General features: G+C 45.9%; 1 protein-coding gene across 5 annotated transcripts in view; it reads right to left on the minus strand.

The window, feature by feature from the left end:
* NRK (Nik related kinase) overlaps positions 1-14,085 on the minus strand; it is a 97,026-nt gene extending 82,941 nt beyond the window's left edge. For 2 of the 5 annotated variants that reach the window (XM_065689854.1, XM_065689851.1), the window contains exons 1-2: positions 13,893-14,082; positions 9,345-9,410 (exon numbers count right to left, since the gene is read on the minus strand). In XM_065689854.1, coding sequence (XP_065545926.1) covers positions 9,345-9,410; positions 13,893-13,949 — 123 coding nt within the window. In that variant the 5' untranslated portion in view covers positions 13,950-14,082. Of the gene's footprint in view, positions 1-9,344; positions 9,411-13,892 lie in introns of all 5 variants that reach the window. The other 3 variants (XR_010614931.1, XM_065689852.1, XM_065689855.1) reach the window with 3 other exon arrangements.
* Between the last annotated feature and the right edge of the window lie 2,440 nt (positions 14,086-16,525).

Below are 16,525 nucleotides of genomic sequence, written 5' to 3' on the forward strand. Positions count from 1 at the left end.
GAACTGCAGCTGCCCAAGTCAACTCCTCTCTTACCTTCATGAAAAAGCATATTTCTTACATGAAGGCAGTACCTAAAGCACTGCCAGGACCACATGCAAGCTATTACATGTTAGCTAATAACAGCATCTGTGCAGGGCACTGAAAAGGCCACAATTTGCTGCAAAATATGTCTTCTGGATTCTTTACTCCCTAAGACTGCAGAAGTTACTGAAGTTCCATGTTTTCATGGGGAGAAAGAAAGGCATGGGGAAGAAATGACCTTTGTAAAGGTGCTTCTAAATCAAATCTTACAAACCCTTCAGGAATCCCACAAAGTCAGTAGGTTGCAAGGGCAGGTTTATAACACACAAGAGCTTTAAATAATTATAATAATAAAAAAATACACCACAGCCAGCTAAAAAATAGTTTCTTCTTTAGTTTTATTCCCAAGATCCACATTCACAGACCTGTGCAGGCCAAGAAAATTAATGTTGGCCAGCAGCCTGAGAACAGCTGAATACCAGACAGAGAAAGGACAATTTTATCACATCTATGGATTTTACAATCGAAATTGGACATTACAATCTAAAACTGCTTACTGGAAATTTCATTATGATGGACAAGGGGCTGACCTGCACCTGTGTCTACCGACTGAGCAAGCTGTTTGACCCGAGCTGACAATGAAAACTGGCTTTTAAACTCCATTTCCCCACAAATGCCTTGGAAGGGCAGGATGAACAATTGTCCCACCAGATTTTGCTGCTGTGCATCCAGGCAGCTGCAGCCCAAATAGCTGTGCTTTCACCAGAGCCAGCCGTGTTTGGCTTTAAAGATCACAGCTGTGACAGACACTGCTTCCCTCCAGAGCACTGGAGCTGTGATGCCCCCAAGAACCTAAGAGCAGCATTATGAGCCCTGAGTGAATCCACATGGCTCTGGGAGGTAAGAGTTGTGCTTTCTGGAGGAGCTCTTCCAAGGACCAAGCACAAGGACCATGTTGTTACTGGCACAGGTTCTGCTGCCATCTAGGTTGGCTGGTTGTCCTACCCACCCCTCTTCCTCTGTGCCACAAGTGGTTTGCCTGGTGCTGGCCTCTGTTGCTTGCTGGGTAATTCGGACAGCATGGAAGAGGAGCTGTGGTAATCATCCATGCCAGCTGACCATGCCAGGGTAAAGCTGTAGGAACATCCCTCATAGAATCATAGAATAGTTAGGGTTGGAAAGGACCTTAAGATCATCAAGTTCCAAGCCCCTTGCCATGGGCAGGGACACATTGCACTAAACCCTGTCACCCAAGGCTCCATCCAACCTGTACTTGAACACCACCAGGGCTGGAGTATTCACAACTTCCCTGGGCAACCCATTCCAGTGCCTCACCACCCTTACAATAAAGAACTTCTTCCTTATATCTAACCTTAATTTCCCCTGTGTAAGTTTGAACCCATACCCCCTTGTCCTATCACTACAGTCCCTAATGAAGAGTCCCTCTCCAGCATTCTTGTAGGCCCCCTTCAGAGACTGGAAGGTCTCCACGCAGCCTTCTCTTCTCCAGGCTGAACAGCCCCAACTTTCTCAGCCTGTCTTTATATGGGAGGTGCTCTGGTCCCCTGATCATCCTTGTGGCCCTCTGGACTTGCTCCAACCCATCCCCAGTGCTAAAAGTCTCAGTGCCTGACTTGGCAGGCTTCTGTGCAACTTTTACACGGACATAAATCAGCATGCATTTTGCAGGACAGCTCATGGCTTCATCTGAGTAACAAACAAAAGGAATTCTTTACTGCTATTTACTTCAGTTAGCTCCTGAAAAGCAATACAATGGGCTTGATACCACCACAAGTTAGCTCCAGTCCTAGCCCAAGCACTGCAAGTGCTGAAATACCGAGCACATATGAAATGTTTCTTGCACAAGCACAGTAGTGCTTTGAACTGCTCCCAGATGGCCCTCATAGGACAAAAGTTACAGCTACAAACATCTATAAACAACACACTATGTTTTCTGCTGTTTAAAATTGTTACCTCGAATAACTCATTACATGTCAGGGAAGTTTTCTGGACTGCAAATAGACAATTTCTTACAAGTTTTCCTCCAACCCCACCGATTTACTTTGAAGAGATAACATACACAATGAAATACTTCTGAGTAGGTCAGGTTGTAAAACTTGGACACAAAGCACTGGTTACTGATGTGAATTGTCACACAGGCATGATTCCGGCTGCTGCTAAGCAGTCAGAAGTATCAAAACCAGTATCACTAATGAGGTGCTTAAAGTGTTTCAAAGTGCTTGAGTGAGGAATTAAGAGCTTGAACTATTTCCTACTGTCCTGGTGCTATCACCAGTGAATTTTTAGCATATTCTCTTACCTTCAAAACAGCATGTCCCAGTGCCAGCATCTGAAGTGTTATGCAACGTAAGCTGAAAAACGCCACCAGTTTAGGATGAAAAGGCATTGCTGTCTCCCATATGGGCATTCAGGTCCAAAACATGGAGAAGCTGGAAGTGGCAGGCCTGCCAACAAATTACTTGCAAGGATTTTACTACTCTCTAACGGCTGATATGGCACATCTAATTATTGCACATTGCTCTGCTCAGTCAAAGAGCCTTTATTGTATAAAAGCACTCCACAGCTGAGAGGTTTTTTCACATCCTTACTCTTCTATTTTTGATAAACTAGTTCTACAGCTCAAAATCTTAATTGAATTCTTCTGAAATATTCACTAACCAGAACCAGGACTTCACCATTTGCTAATTAATTTCACAGGTATGATCCATGATTTTAAATTCTAGTGCTCAGTATAGTTTGGTACTGCCATGCAAATAAGCAGGGAAGCCAAGATATGAAAAAAACCCAAACCAACCAACTAAACCCCCCAAAACAACTGCCAAAAAAAACAATATGGGAAAAAATGCTCCTGGCTCTGACAATTAAATACACATAATACACTACTGCCATGGTATCTAGATGGAATTTTCCCTGAGCAATCTGTGCCTCATTCCTCTTCTTCTATGCATCCCTGTACTTTCATCTTCTATACAGACCATCATTGAAGCACTTGAAGACTGTGACTAGATTGCCCTCAGCCTTCACTTACCTAGACTGAAAAAAATTTGATTCCTTCAGCCTTTCCTTCTTCATGCATACAGTTCTTCAGCCCTCTAAGCGTTTTGGTGGCCCTCTGTTGGACCCCCTCCAGTTTCTCATTGTATCTCTGGAACTGGGGGAGCAAAGATGGGACACAGTCTTCCAGTTGTGGCCTAGCAAGAGTGTCCCCTGATTTGCTTGCTACAAACCTACCAAGGCACAGGATGCCCTCTTTGCTGCAAAGGCGCACTGCCAACTCCACATCCTTTCTAGTGAAGGAGGAGAAGGACCACCACGGTGGTATGGAAGCTTTAATAAAAGCAGACATGCATTACAGTGTGTTTAGTAGTTAAGGACAACTGACAAAAGAGGAAGAAGTACATCTAGTAGTATGCAGACTTCATAGGTGTTCTTAAAATCAGAAGCATGAAGTTAAATACTGAAACACCAAACAATGCCCCTCTAGTGTGTTAATGATACTACAGCTATATACACTAAGCCTTCAAGGCAACCCATTCATATGCACCACAACATTTCAGATCTTATTACAATGTCAGTAGCACAAACTAAGCTCAGACTTATTCCTGAAAGAGATCCCTGCTGCCAGGATTAGCAGACAATCTCCATTACTTGCTTGCATTACTGAACCAAGGATCTACACAATGAGTTGCTGACTCCATTCTCTACACCACAGGAATGTGCCTTTATATACTGTTGCCTACAATAATCAACTAGTCTTCATATGGACGAAATACTCAGCTACGCTACTAAAAATCAAAATAAAGAAAATTAATAGACAAACAAGCACTTCTATGAACCGCGAGTGAAACAGAGAGTAGCATTTTGTCATTTCTGTAACGAACAACTGATTTCCTTACTTGACTCATCAAAATCTCAGTGCCTTGAAGGCTAAGATTGGATTGAAAACTGTAACTAACCACAAATGACAGCAAAATACCACAAGACAACGTGACATTTTTAACAGTTCTGCAGGAGTTTGGAGGCTCTGAAATTGCATTTCAGCCCCAAGACACATTTTTCGGAAGGTGACTACTTCTGACCCACCCCCAGAAGTTTTGTAGTTTTCAGCTTATACACATTCACTTTCTGGATTACACTGAACATAACTGTAATGTTACTTACATTTAACCTCCCAGTAACTGCCGGGGGTGCACCATCAATTAATGTTTTCAATACAGTCCACAGACTTTAACACTTCATAACTTTGCATGGTCTTGTGACTGTTTCCACGCAGCATCAAGTCTCAAAGAAAACCCCCATGTGGCTGCCCCCTGCCCCTCCCAACCTGGTCTCAATTACTTCAGCCAGTTGCTCACAGAAATTAATTATTACAAACTCAGCAGACTTTCAAACAGTTTAAGAGAAGCTGAAAAGTCTTATTTATGCTTCAGTACACTCCTGACACTGCGTAGCAACAGTAGAGTAACTCCTCCCTCTCATCAACAATTGAAGCACAGTTCAGTGCCAAGAAGCAGCTGTATTTAAAAAGCAAAACAAAACAATCCCAAACACTTCCCTACTCAGACCTGCTTCCTTTTTGTTTCCAGAGTCTTATGTGACTACACAGAAATAAAAATACTGGCTGGGCAGAGCCACTACAGGAAGGCAGGCTCGCTTCCACCCTCTGCCAAGCCGCAGCAACACCACTGCTTCATTTTCAGCAATTGTGTTACCAGGAAGCCACTTCTTCCCTTTTGATTGTCACAGTCTGAAATCAGAGCATCTCTCAAGTTCCTTGTGCCCTCAGACTCTGTTAAGGATACAACCATTCTGCACACACAGAAGCTGCAAATCTGTCAAGGTTTATCATGAGCCTGTAAGATCATGCTCCAAAATATGTCACTGCTGGAACTTACCAAAGACACAACCTTCTCATTCCTTAGGCCACTCAAAAATGCCAGCCCCAAAAGAGGGCTAATCCACATCATTAAGACAAAGGAAGTCAAAACCCCACTCAGGTGCCTCTCAAAACAAGCAGACTGCACAGATGCTGCTGATGACTTCATCTGGCCCCTGAAAACACTTTTAGAAAGATGAGGACTCTCAGGGCACAGCTGAATCAGTAGGATTAGGAGCAATTCCTTTTTATCTTAATCACTAAAACACCAAAGCTGTTACAAGCTCAGAGCTTCACAGGCTCTTCCAAAGCTTAAGAGCAATTGTCTGACCCAAACACTCCAAAACCGGCACCCACTTCAAGTGCCCCATTTCTCCCCATTCACCCATTAGAAAAATGACCCTGCACTGAAAATTAAAAGCTAGAAAATTAACAGGCTTCTACTGAAGACACACCACTCAAAGAACATGAAACAGCTGAAGTCTCTGCAAAAAGTAGTTCGCATAGCCCCCCAGCTGACGTTTTAGTTGTCACTAAATGCACAAGCACAGAGCAAGATACAACTGTTCTACATCAAGGGTGACACAGTCACTATCCAACTCATCATAGCAATGGAGTTCAACCGTGGAAGGAAAACAGGGCACCCATATAATCAACCTGCTGGAGATAATTACCCAAATCACAACACCGTCAGGTCTCAACGGTCATAGCTACACTGCAAGATACAGCATCAAGCACACTGAGAGCAGCCCACATAGCCACAGACACGAGGTTCACAGTACTTTCAAAGGTATCACCTTTAACAGCACATTATTCACAGTAATGTAGCAACACCAGCAAATTTAAAAAAAAAAAAGTGTTGTTTATAAATCTCCTACATTCTTTTTTGCAGTTTTACTGCTAACCCTAACAACACCCAAATCAAGCTTCCTCAGGCAGCCTGCAAGAAGGGGCTCCAAGGCACCATGGCTGCAGCCCAGGGAGGAAGCAACACCAAAGAACTTGTAGGTAACACCTTCAGCAATCTCGCTTTCTCCCAGATGACACTGACAGTTACATGATGCAAAAAGTTGCTCTGTGCTGTCTTAGAGTCCTTATGATCAGCAGCTTTAAAAAAACCCAAACCCTGGCCCAGAGAACAACATTGGAGAGGAATGCCATATCCCCTGCACAGCCTTTGTGGTCCCTGGCCTCAAGGGTTCCCAGGAGGACAGACAGCCCTTGCAAAAAGCAGTGCATGGGAAGTTCAGAAACTTCTCTTTCCTACATGCATTCAATGGAGACAGTGCAGACACTGGACACAACCTGGCCTTCAGCACTTCAAAGTTCAGGAAACAAAGGTGTGAAAGAGTAAATACTCATACTTTTCCAACCACCAGCAAATGCACTTCCAACTGCCTTCAGACAAGGCTATCTGCTACCACCTTCCATAACATTATTCAAAATCACCTCTTACATAGTGCTGTTCTTCAGGTTTCAGTTATTGGAAGGCAGCAATTAACTGAAAAACTAATCCGTTATTTCAAGAGATAACAAAGTCTAAACCTCATCACTTCTGGGTACCTTCTGATGTTTTAATATCTAATTCATACTTTCCAAAAGGCTGAAGTTGCCAGTACAGACATTTTCACGTCCTACTACTTCATAAGTTGTCAAAAGATCTGCTAGCTTTTTGTCAGTTATTATATGCAAATCTCACCTTTATAACATTTCTAGACAGCTCTAGCATTACCATGGGTAAAATATATACCTTTTTCATTCAATTTAAAAAGACACTGAACTGGAACTGGTGTGGAATAATTCAGTATGAACAATACTCGTCTTCAATAAATCTGTTAAACATTGTTTCCCAAATCTAATGATGACTCCTCTAAATTTTATTTTCATTTTTATGGAGGTGCATATATTAAAACATATAGCCCTATGAATCATCTTCACAGCCAACCGAGCAATTTAGTAATCTTGGACATAGTTTATTTAGCCTGAAATAAGCTGCGCTTTGATTATGTGCAAACGACTATGTGTAGTCTATCTGAATGTATGGAAGACTCTGACGCCTCTGAAGAATGAAAACATGATCTAGTGACATATTATATGGATAACTGAGATTACTTTATAACTTAAACATTTATGATCATGAGCCTATAGCAGAGAAACTACAAAATAATTTGAGCATTCCCTAATTTACTCCATCAGTCCTAGCACTGTACAGAGGGAATGGCATACTACACAGGGGTGAATAAGGAAAAGCGAATATCATAGCCTAACTTTTTGGGGTCACATCAGAAGATGTTGTTCCATTGCAGCTGCCCTCCTGCAGAGAAAAAGGACATTTGCTCTGGTTGCAAGGCAAGAACATACCCGAGTACATTCAGCTAGTGCTCAGCATCCTCTGCAGAGGTATTTGCAAATGCACTGGAGCTTTGGACTGTGTGAAAAGCATTCACAATGGAGACCAAGCTGACTGCCTGCCGTTTGGAGCACACACTGTGTCCACCTCAGCTGTCATCTGTCTTCTTTAGCTGCTCGGCTCACTGTCATCCTCCTGCAAAGAGCAGCTCCATCCCCAAAGTGAGCCTCAGCAAAAACCCCTACATTCAGTGGTCACATGTATTAATATGAACAAAGCCTTTATTATGGTTGTGCTTGCACAGAGCCAGGGTTACACAGTCCATCATCTCTCTATCGCGTGATGCTTGAGCACAAAGCATCCCCTCAGCGCTCTCAGCCTTGCAAGACCTTGTGTCTCAGTACCTCTGATGTTGCAGCTTGTCCAAGTGCAGAATGAGCTGAGATTCAAATAGCCCATTATTCAGAGCTGTCAGACTCCAGTCTTTTGACTGCCCAGTGGAAAGCAGCCTTTGGGTACAATTTTTAATTGTCATTGTCAATATTTCTTACACTTTTTCGCAACTAATATCTAGTGAACTACAAAATAGCTCAAAACATTGTCTTTCACAGCAGAGAAGCTGCAACTATGTTGCTCCTTCGTTTCTGCCTTGGTTAAGCAACTGATTCACTCTCAACATCCTTTAAAAAATCACTAGCTTGAAATAATTTCTCTCTCAATAGAAAATGAATCCAGGCATGAAAAGAAAGGCAACTATTTCAGAAGCTATTTAGGAGCTTTACGATCTTTTTACAGGTAGGAAACTGATTACACTGACAACAGCACCCCTGACTGTCTCCTGGCTTCCAATCTGTCCATGTGAACCCTGATCCTCTATATTTAGTTTACTAGTACTGACCTCAGTATCTCAATGACAATCTCAGAAACAACACAGACTTGGTCACAGTGACAAAGAGCTCCATGAGAAAGATCCCGCTTCTGACATAAATTGAAAAAAAAGGTTACATGGGAAAGCAGAAACTCCCCAGAGCTGCTTCTGTACAGGGTTTTCCATAACCTTTGAAAGAGCAGCTACAGCTTCAAAGGGAAACCAAACCGCAGTCACAGCAGCTCTACCACCAGAAGATGGACACCAAAACATAACACGCATTCAATGCCCTGGAATTGGAGAAAGATGAACAGTGCTGCACTTCTACATTAAGGCCTCCCTCTGCATTCTTCCTGCAAAGAAGACCGGTGAAGAAAGAGCTTTCACCAGTACAAAGACTCATCACGCAGGAATGTGTCAGTAGCAGGATCTGAGGGAAAAGTAAGACGAGACAGCTTCCTCCAGTGCCACTACTCTACTGATATACCTCCAAGGGTTCAGCAACACGGCCTTTTCCTTCCTCAGTCTTCTTTCTCCAAATGGGAACCACAAAGACTCAGTTTCCTATTTTATCACGTCTATTTTCTCTTAGATCATTCTTAGGAAAGGCTTCACAGTAAAAGAACTTTTCTAGGAGAGTTCTTATAAATAAAGGTGTGCATTGCACAGTGTACGTAGCATGTCATGGCAGACAACGCTTAATTGATGTAGTTTCCTGACAGGTAGTTCTGCTTTGATATCACAGTGACAAAGGTAATAACAGAAAGCAAAAACTTCAGAGCCTGCCTGCAGAACAAGGTTAATTGGCACCTCTGTCTTGAAGAATTCTGCTGGTTTAGTCTCAGCTGAGCTCTCCACTCACTCCTGGCCAAATTTAGCCATCACTGATGCTAATTTGTGCCAACCACTTATTAAATAATTTTGAAAAAGAGAAAATAACCACAGGGCAGAAAAAATAGGACAGAGGTAAGTCGGTACAAAAGCCAACATACTTATCTGACCTGTGGTGGCAGAGAGACATGAAAACAGGACAGAAGGACAGAAGGACAGGGCACAGAGCTTCGCAGGTGACACCATTCTGCATTACACAGAAAAGACAGGCTCCTACTGGAATAATACTGTCTATCTTCTTAAATGATGCTCATCTCTGCTTTAAGAAAAACAGCCTTATCAAGAACAGCAGCATAAATTAAAGAGGCATCCAAACCTTATAGACTTGTCCATATGTCCCATTTCCAACAACCTGCACCAGTTCAAATATTCCCGCAGGGTCCTGCAGAAAGCAGAAGAAATAATGTTATTTGCAGGAAAGCAACCACTTCATAATGGAGTATAACTGTACACAATCAAAATGAAAACATCTATGGCACATGTCCTAATGATCTGCATTACACACTAAAAGGGAAATTGCCAAATAACAGTGCAAGAAATATATTAATATTGGAGTTTAGAGTCAAGTTGCTCAAAACTCTATGCACAAAACAACATGGTGAAGATTTGTAACATGGCAGAGGCAACAAATGGAGATGTGTGAAGAACAAGAACTGAACTGATTCAGCTTAGCAGTAAAATAAGGAATGAACTCCAAGCTTCCTAAGCTTTAAAAGAGCTGAGCTACTGTCTTCTGCTATGAAACACCCAGAACTAGCAATGGAAGAAAGAACCTGAATGATAAGACTGAAAAAATACTAAATAAAGCACTTGAGGCCAACTACCTTGCAAAAGGGAATGTACCATCCCAGACCATCTTAACACTATAGGTAGGCTGAGAACACTCAATTGTCTTGTTTTGCAAGCACAGTAAGGTGAATTTGACAGATGGATTGAAGTATTGGCTTTGAACCCAAACTAGACTGCTGTTGATTTACATGAAAGATTCATGGAGCAGGAGATCAGTGTACCAAGTTTCATCCTACCGGTTTAGCACCGGGGGCTCTAAAACCAACCACTGTATCAGATGTCCTACTCCAATAACAAGATGTTGCAGCCTTTCAGATACAGGAAAATCATCTTGTTGCAAGGCATGGGCAAGTAAATGCCCATAAATAGCTCCTGCACCACCGAGCACATTAAAGGAACCGTTGCTTCAGTTAAAACTCAGTTGAGAGATTTATATAAAAATATAAAGAACTCAGGAGACCAGTTCCCTGGTTTCTGGCTGAGCCATTTTTGCTCATTTGCCATCAGTTTGCTCATTTCTTGGGATGACATAATTGAGGGATTTATATAAAATACTATTAATTCCGTGTGTTAGTTTCACCACATCTGTTTCAGCAATCTGCCATGTCAATTGATGCCTACTGGTACTGCTGAGGGACGCGATACAGAAAAACATTATCTCAGAAGCACAATTTGTATGACCCAGGTTGCAAAACATCTTCTTTTAGGGTAGCAAGCTACTTCTCCACTACACTTATGGTACCCTTTTAACATGAACAATGCTTTCTTCATATCTGATGCAGAAACATTTCCCTCAGCAAAATCACAGTGGAAACATACAGGCTTTTCTCCTGAGCAGGTTCTGCCTTTACTAACTCAACTGTCATGATAAATGGCAATAGCTTTGACTGTCAGAGCAACGCAGCACAGACTTCCACAACTGAAAGTACCAATGAATTCATTTGGTTTTGCCTTTATGTTAAATGAATTTTAACCTTCACTTCCTGGATTGTCAGCCTCATAAGACATTTTAAAACAATTAATAAATAAACAAACAAACCAAACCACAACAAAACCCACCCCAACACAAAACAGCTAATACTGCATAAATCAGACCGAACCACTTTCGGCCTGTGCAAAGGGCGATCTGCACCATTTCTTTTGCCTCTTGTTTTTAAGACAAGCCAGTAAGACACGGCCTTCTAGACTTAAACCCCAATCCTAAAGCCCCCACACAAAAGGAAATCAGTGGGACCACTCATGTATGGAGCTAAGCACAGGCATAAGAATGCTCGCAACACCGGAACCTTTGTAAAGTGCTTTCCTTCCCTCTCATTCCTGCATTTCCAATAGTCTTGGATATAACCAAGCCACACACCTTGCTTTAGCAGACCTAAAGTCAGCAATAATCCACTTCCGCTGCTAACAGATTCACATGCGACCTTCCCATAGAGCAGTCCTGTGGGTTGCATGTGGTCCGTGGAGTAGAACACATGGCAGTTCTCCAGGGAACAATTCTAGACAAAGCCCTCCATGCACAATACCTGCTGTATTCCTCTGCGGAAAGCACAAGCAGCACCCCAATTCCACACCTCTCCTGCAGAAAGTAGCACAGCTCAATTAAGAGGTGTTAATAGCACACCTCTATGGAAACCTAGAGAAATCTAAACTGCATTTTCAGCTTGGAGTTGGCAACTGTCCTTCTCACTCAAATGCGTGCTCTGTCCACACTCTTCTTCTCCAAGCTTATTTATTATGCAAATATAGTAATATAATGTGCCTCAAAATCAGCTTCTCCCTCCAATCAACTCCATTCTGACTTAGCACCCCAACAGCTTGTTTCTAAAGGTTTCAGACACTCCAGGAAAATCCCAAACAATTATCTAAATAAATGTTAGCATTAGCTTTAATACAGCAAAAATCCTACCCTGTCCTTGCTAGCCAATTGAGCATTAGTGTCTCAAGCCTCCACAGCTCTGTGTGCAGCCAAAATCCTTGGCCACCTCTCTTCTTTTAATCTGGGCTTTGACTTTGGTCCTTGGATTGCCCTTGCTGGCTTGGATATCAGCACTGTTCAGTGGCATTCTTCACAACGGGCCAACTTCTTCATTATCTTTAAGCTTGGTATCATCTTTGATGTAGTGCTTCCTCTCAGCTACCATTTAAGCCCCATGGTCCATCTAACCCTTCACCAGCCAGCACCCGCCAAATTGCTAGGTTCCCTTTGCCAGATGCCAAAATCCTGGCCTGAACATTCATCACTTTGAGGTTAATTACTCTAATGCACTATACCATATGGTGGCCTTCTTGCTTTCCTGCAAGTCACCTACAGAGCACTCAAAAGACAAGAGCAAGACTGCTGATCCAGAGGCACCCAGGCCACATCCATCTTCTCTGCAAGGCAGAATGAACAGCGCATGCAGCACGAGCCTGATCAAAATGCCCTTTTCAGCTAAACAAGGTACAGGTGTCTGAAGCACAAGTTCTTCTAAAGGGCTCCTGCACCTTGGCACATAACGCAGAGATCAGAGGCTTTTTAGCCACCTGACTGCCCCGATGAACCCAAGCCAGAAGCACCCCACCAAGATGCTATTTGGAAACTACAGCCCCAACACCTTTCTCCAGGAAAACAGGAAAGCCCTGGCCAGCACCCTTTTAAAGAGGTGCAAGGCCACCCTGTGCAGTTTGAAAGAGCCCCCTGTCCCAGTGGTGCATCCCTGCTGGATCTCTGACCTCAGCAAGGTTGGCAGGAGCATAGCACCAGGCAGCTCCCACTGGACCCCAGAACACCAAAGACAAGGCCAGAGTAATAGCACCATCTTCACATAATTTCTACCACCCAGCCCCAGCCACCTGCCATTTCCCACAGATCCCAAATGAAGGCTGCGATGTTCTGAAAGGGCTTTCTCTGAAAGGACACATGTGTCCCTTCCCCTGCCGAGGCTGGAACTTGCAGTGGTTACAGCCTCTGGGAGGTTTCTGCATTGGATGGTTTAGACACAAAGCCTGCTCTCTGATTTGCAGCACTACTCCTTTGCAAACTTATATTGGTTTCTTATCACTCTTCTAAGGAGATCAGATGTATCTGCTCAAGATCTAAAGGGCTTCCATTATTCAGCCTTGCTACCTCAAGCAGAGCCAGGTTAAACTTTTGCTTGCCTAGCCAGGAACCTTGTGCCATCTTCACAGACTTTACTGTCTCTGCTGCCTTTTATCTTTCTGCCTCTGGTCTGGAACTCTCCTTGCCTTGTGATTATTGCAAAGGCTTCTCCCAGCCCTCCTTTCTTCTTTTTTTTACCCTGATATTTTTAGAAGGCAGCTTGCTCTGATTTCACTGTCTGGGGCTGACACAGACACAGTTTTGTGGTTTTTTTTGCCACAATTGGACTCTTCCCTCTTCTTCTGTGGAATGCGCGGAGAATAAAAACTGCCTGGGTTGGCCTGGGTTGAAGCTGTATAAAAGGGGTATTACACGCAACCCTGTTAACAGTTTGCGGATGGGAAACACTAACCGGGTGGCTTTTAAGGTGGCAAAAGTTGGGACTGCGTTTGAAACCTACGAACAGAAAAGCGTGATGTTGAAAATTCATAGCAAACTAGGTGAATGCTGACTTTTTCAGCTCTGGGCAAAAAAATAGCACAAACCACAACAACAAAAAAAAAAAACCAAAAAAAAACAACCCAACAACGTAAAAGCCAAATGCCCAGACACATCTTTTCCCCCAGAAAACCCTCATCTCCCATTTGCTTTCCCTCCATAGCTTCACATCATTCGCATCACCCCATTCATTACCCTGCGAGGAGAAGGACACTCTCTGGTGGAGCGCTCCCAGCGGGGGAACGCGACCCGCACCAGGGCTGGGAGCGCTCGGAGCTGCCGGGAGCCCCGCTCCCGGACCCCAGAGCCTCTTCTCCCACAGCGCGCTCAGCTCGGGCACGGCCGGCGCCGCCACCGCGGGTGCCCCGCTCGCCGCTGAAGAAGCCGCGGGCGGCGCTCCCCGCGCGCGGCACAGCGGCATCCCCCGGGCACGGGAGACGCCTCCGCTCGCCCCGCGGGCCCGAGAACCGGGGGCTGCCCCCCCCACCCCGTCCTTACCCGCAGCGCCGCCAGGTCGATGCCGTCCAGGCTGCGGGCGGCGCAGTCGCGGGCCATGGCTCGAGCCGTCCCCGCCGCCCCCCGAGCTAACGGTCCCGCGGGCGGCGCTGGGCGGCCCGGCCGTGCCCCGGGCAGCGCGGGAGGGCGGGCATGCCGGGCGGCAGCACAGCCCCGCCGCTCCGCGGGCAGCCCCGCGCCCGCACCGGCAACTCCGGCCCCGCCGCGGCTCCCCGGCTGAAAAAGTTTCCGAGGAAGTGACGTGCGCGGCGGCGGGGGTCGGGGCCACCTGCCGCGGGCGGGCGCTCCCTCGCACACACGCACAGACACACGCGGGGCCGGCGGAGCTCGGCGGGTCCCTGAACCGACCGCGGCGGAAAGAGCTTCAGCATCATCGCGTCCAACCGTCCCCCCACTGCCAAGGCCACCCCTAACCCACGGCACCGAGGGGCTCGTCTGCACGGTGGGGGAGCACCTCCAGGGACGGTGACTCCAGCACTGCCCTGGGCAGCCTGTTCCGATGCCTGAGCACCCTTTGGGGAATAGCTCCCAATATCCAAGCCAAACCTCCCCTGGTGCAGCTTGAGGCCGTTTCATCTTGTGCTATCAATTGTTACTTGGGAGAAGAGACAGATTCCCACTTTGCTACAACCTCCTGTCAGGCAGTCCTGGAGAGCAACAAGGTCCCCCTGAGCCTTTCCTTCAGCCAGTTCCTCCAGCCATTCCTCATAAGCCTTGTGCTCCAGGCCCTTTGCCAGCTTTGTTGTCTTTATCTGGGCCCACTCCAGCACCTCAGTGTCTCTCTTGTAGTGAGGGGCCCAGAACTGAACACAGTATTCGAGGTGCAGCCTCACCAGTGCTGAGTACAGGGGGATCATCACTGCCCTGCTATTGCTGATACAGGCCAGGATGCTATTGGCCGCCTTGGCTGCCTGGGCACAAGCTGGGTCATAGCAGCTGTCAGTCAGCACCCCCGGGTCCTTTCTGCCAAGCAGCACTGGGGAAGCCACATCAAAACCAGAGGCACACAGACACCTCTGGAGCCTTGCCCTTTGGTGACTGGTGAGCACTACAAACACAGCCCGCAGAGGGGACAGCAGCACTGCCCATAGCACAGAGTGCACAGCCAGCACAGGCCGCAGAGGCAGCAGGTCCCTTGAGGCTCAGGGGGCCCGGCCTAAAGTGCTCTGTGAGGGCAGAGCATTACTCAGGGCTCTGCTGCCTCTTTCACCCTGTAATTACAAGCGCAGAAAGAACACAGCCTGCAGCTGTGTGGAGCAGGATAGAAGGACTTGTGGATATTTTTGGGCCTGGGATTGAGAGGCAAAAAAAGTCAGTGGAAACATGTTTCATAGGATCCTAGACTGGTTTGGGTTGGAAGGAACCTTAAAGATCATCTTGTTCCAACCCCCTGCCATGGCCAGGGACACCTTCCACTAGACCAGGTTGTACCAAGCCCTGTCCAACCTGGCCTTGAACACTGCCACGAATGGGGCAGCCACAGCTTCTCTGGGCACCCTGTGCCAGCGCCTCAGCACCCTCACAGGGAAGAGCGTCTTCCTAATACCTCTTCTCAATCTCCCCTCTGTCAGCTTAAAGCCATTCCTCTTGTCCTAGCCCTACATGTCAGTGTAAAAATTCCCAAGACACAGTCCTCAAACGTTCCTGAGCAGCTCAGGGCTGGGATGCTGCTCCCACACAGAGAGCATCAACGGAGACAAAATTCTGAATCAGTATTTTCACAATCACAGACATGAAGTCAACGCTAAGTGGTCAAAGCACCTTTGGTGTCCATTAGCACACCACAGTGGACGCAATGCCAGCAGCTGAGTGGCAATGTTGTAATAAAGGCATTTGGTAATTTCCTTGAAAGAAATGCTGATGATTCAACTTCAAAGTACTCTTTTGAAGCAGCCCACACCAGGTACGTTATCTGCTCAAGCAACCATGGCTCTTTGCTCTCTCTCTGCCTGTAGCCAGCGCACTGACGCACTGCTAACGGATTTCAGGCCAACACTGCATTAAAGCACAGGTTTGTTGAATTGCTGGAGGCAGCTATGCACAACGGGGCAGCGGTCTGCACACAGCGACAGCCCAGCCCAAACCCCCTCTGTGCCCAGCCCAGCCTCACTCTCCCCTGGACAGCCTTTGGAAAATTCTGGCCCTCATGCAACCTTTGACAAAGTGAAGCTGCAGTTTTGTTCCCCATTATAGCCTTCCTGCCTTACATAAATCCATCATTAGCCCTTTTGCTTGTGTTATTTCTCACAATCCCTCTTTATCTCTTCCCTAACCTTCAGGCTGTCCTTTGTCTCCTGCCACTTTCCTCTTCCTTCCTGCTTCCCTGGTGAGAACTGGTGTGAAACTCGTGGCTGTTGCCTCCCAAACGCCCTCTCTCTCACTCCATCTCTTAGACTCTTTGCCAAAATTAATCCTATCTGCCTTGCTTGCCTGTGGTGAGTGCACCAATCTGGGGATTAATCTCTATCTGACAGAAAGCTCTCCCCCAAAATGAGATGAAAATCTGGTTTCAGAAGTATAATACAGTTTGTAGTATTTCTCCAGGCATGTCTCATGCTATACCTGCTTTTATCACCACCTTTCATTGCCTTTCTTCCCCTAAACCCTGCTGCTGG

The sequence above is a fragment of the Lathamus discolor genome, chromosome 9, assembly GCF_037157495.1.
Source record: "Lathamus discolor isolate bLatDis1 chromosome 9, bLatDis1.hap1, whole genome shotgun sequence".
NCBI classification, from domain to species: Eukaryota; Metazoa; Chordata; class Aves; order Psittaciformes; family Psittacidae; genus Lathamus; species Lathamus discolor.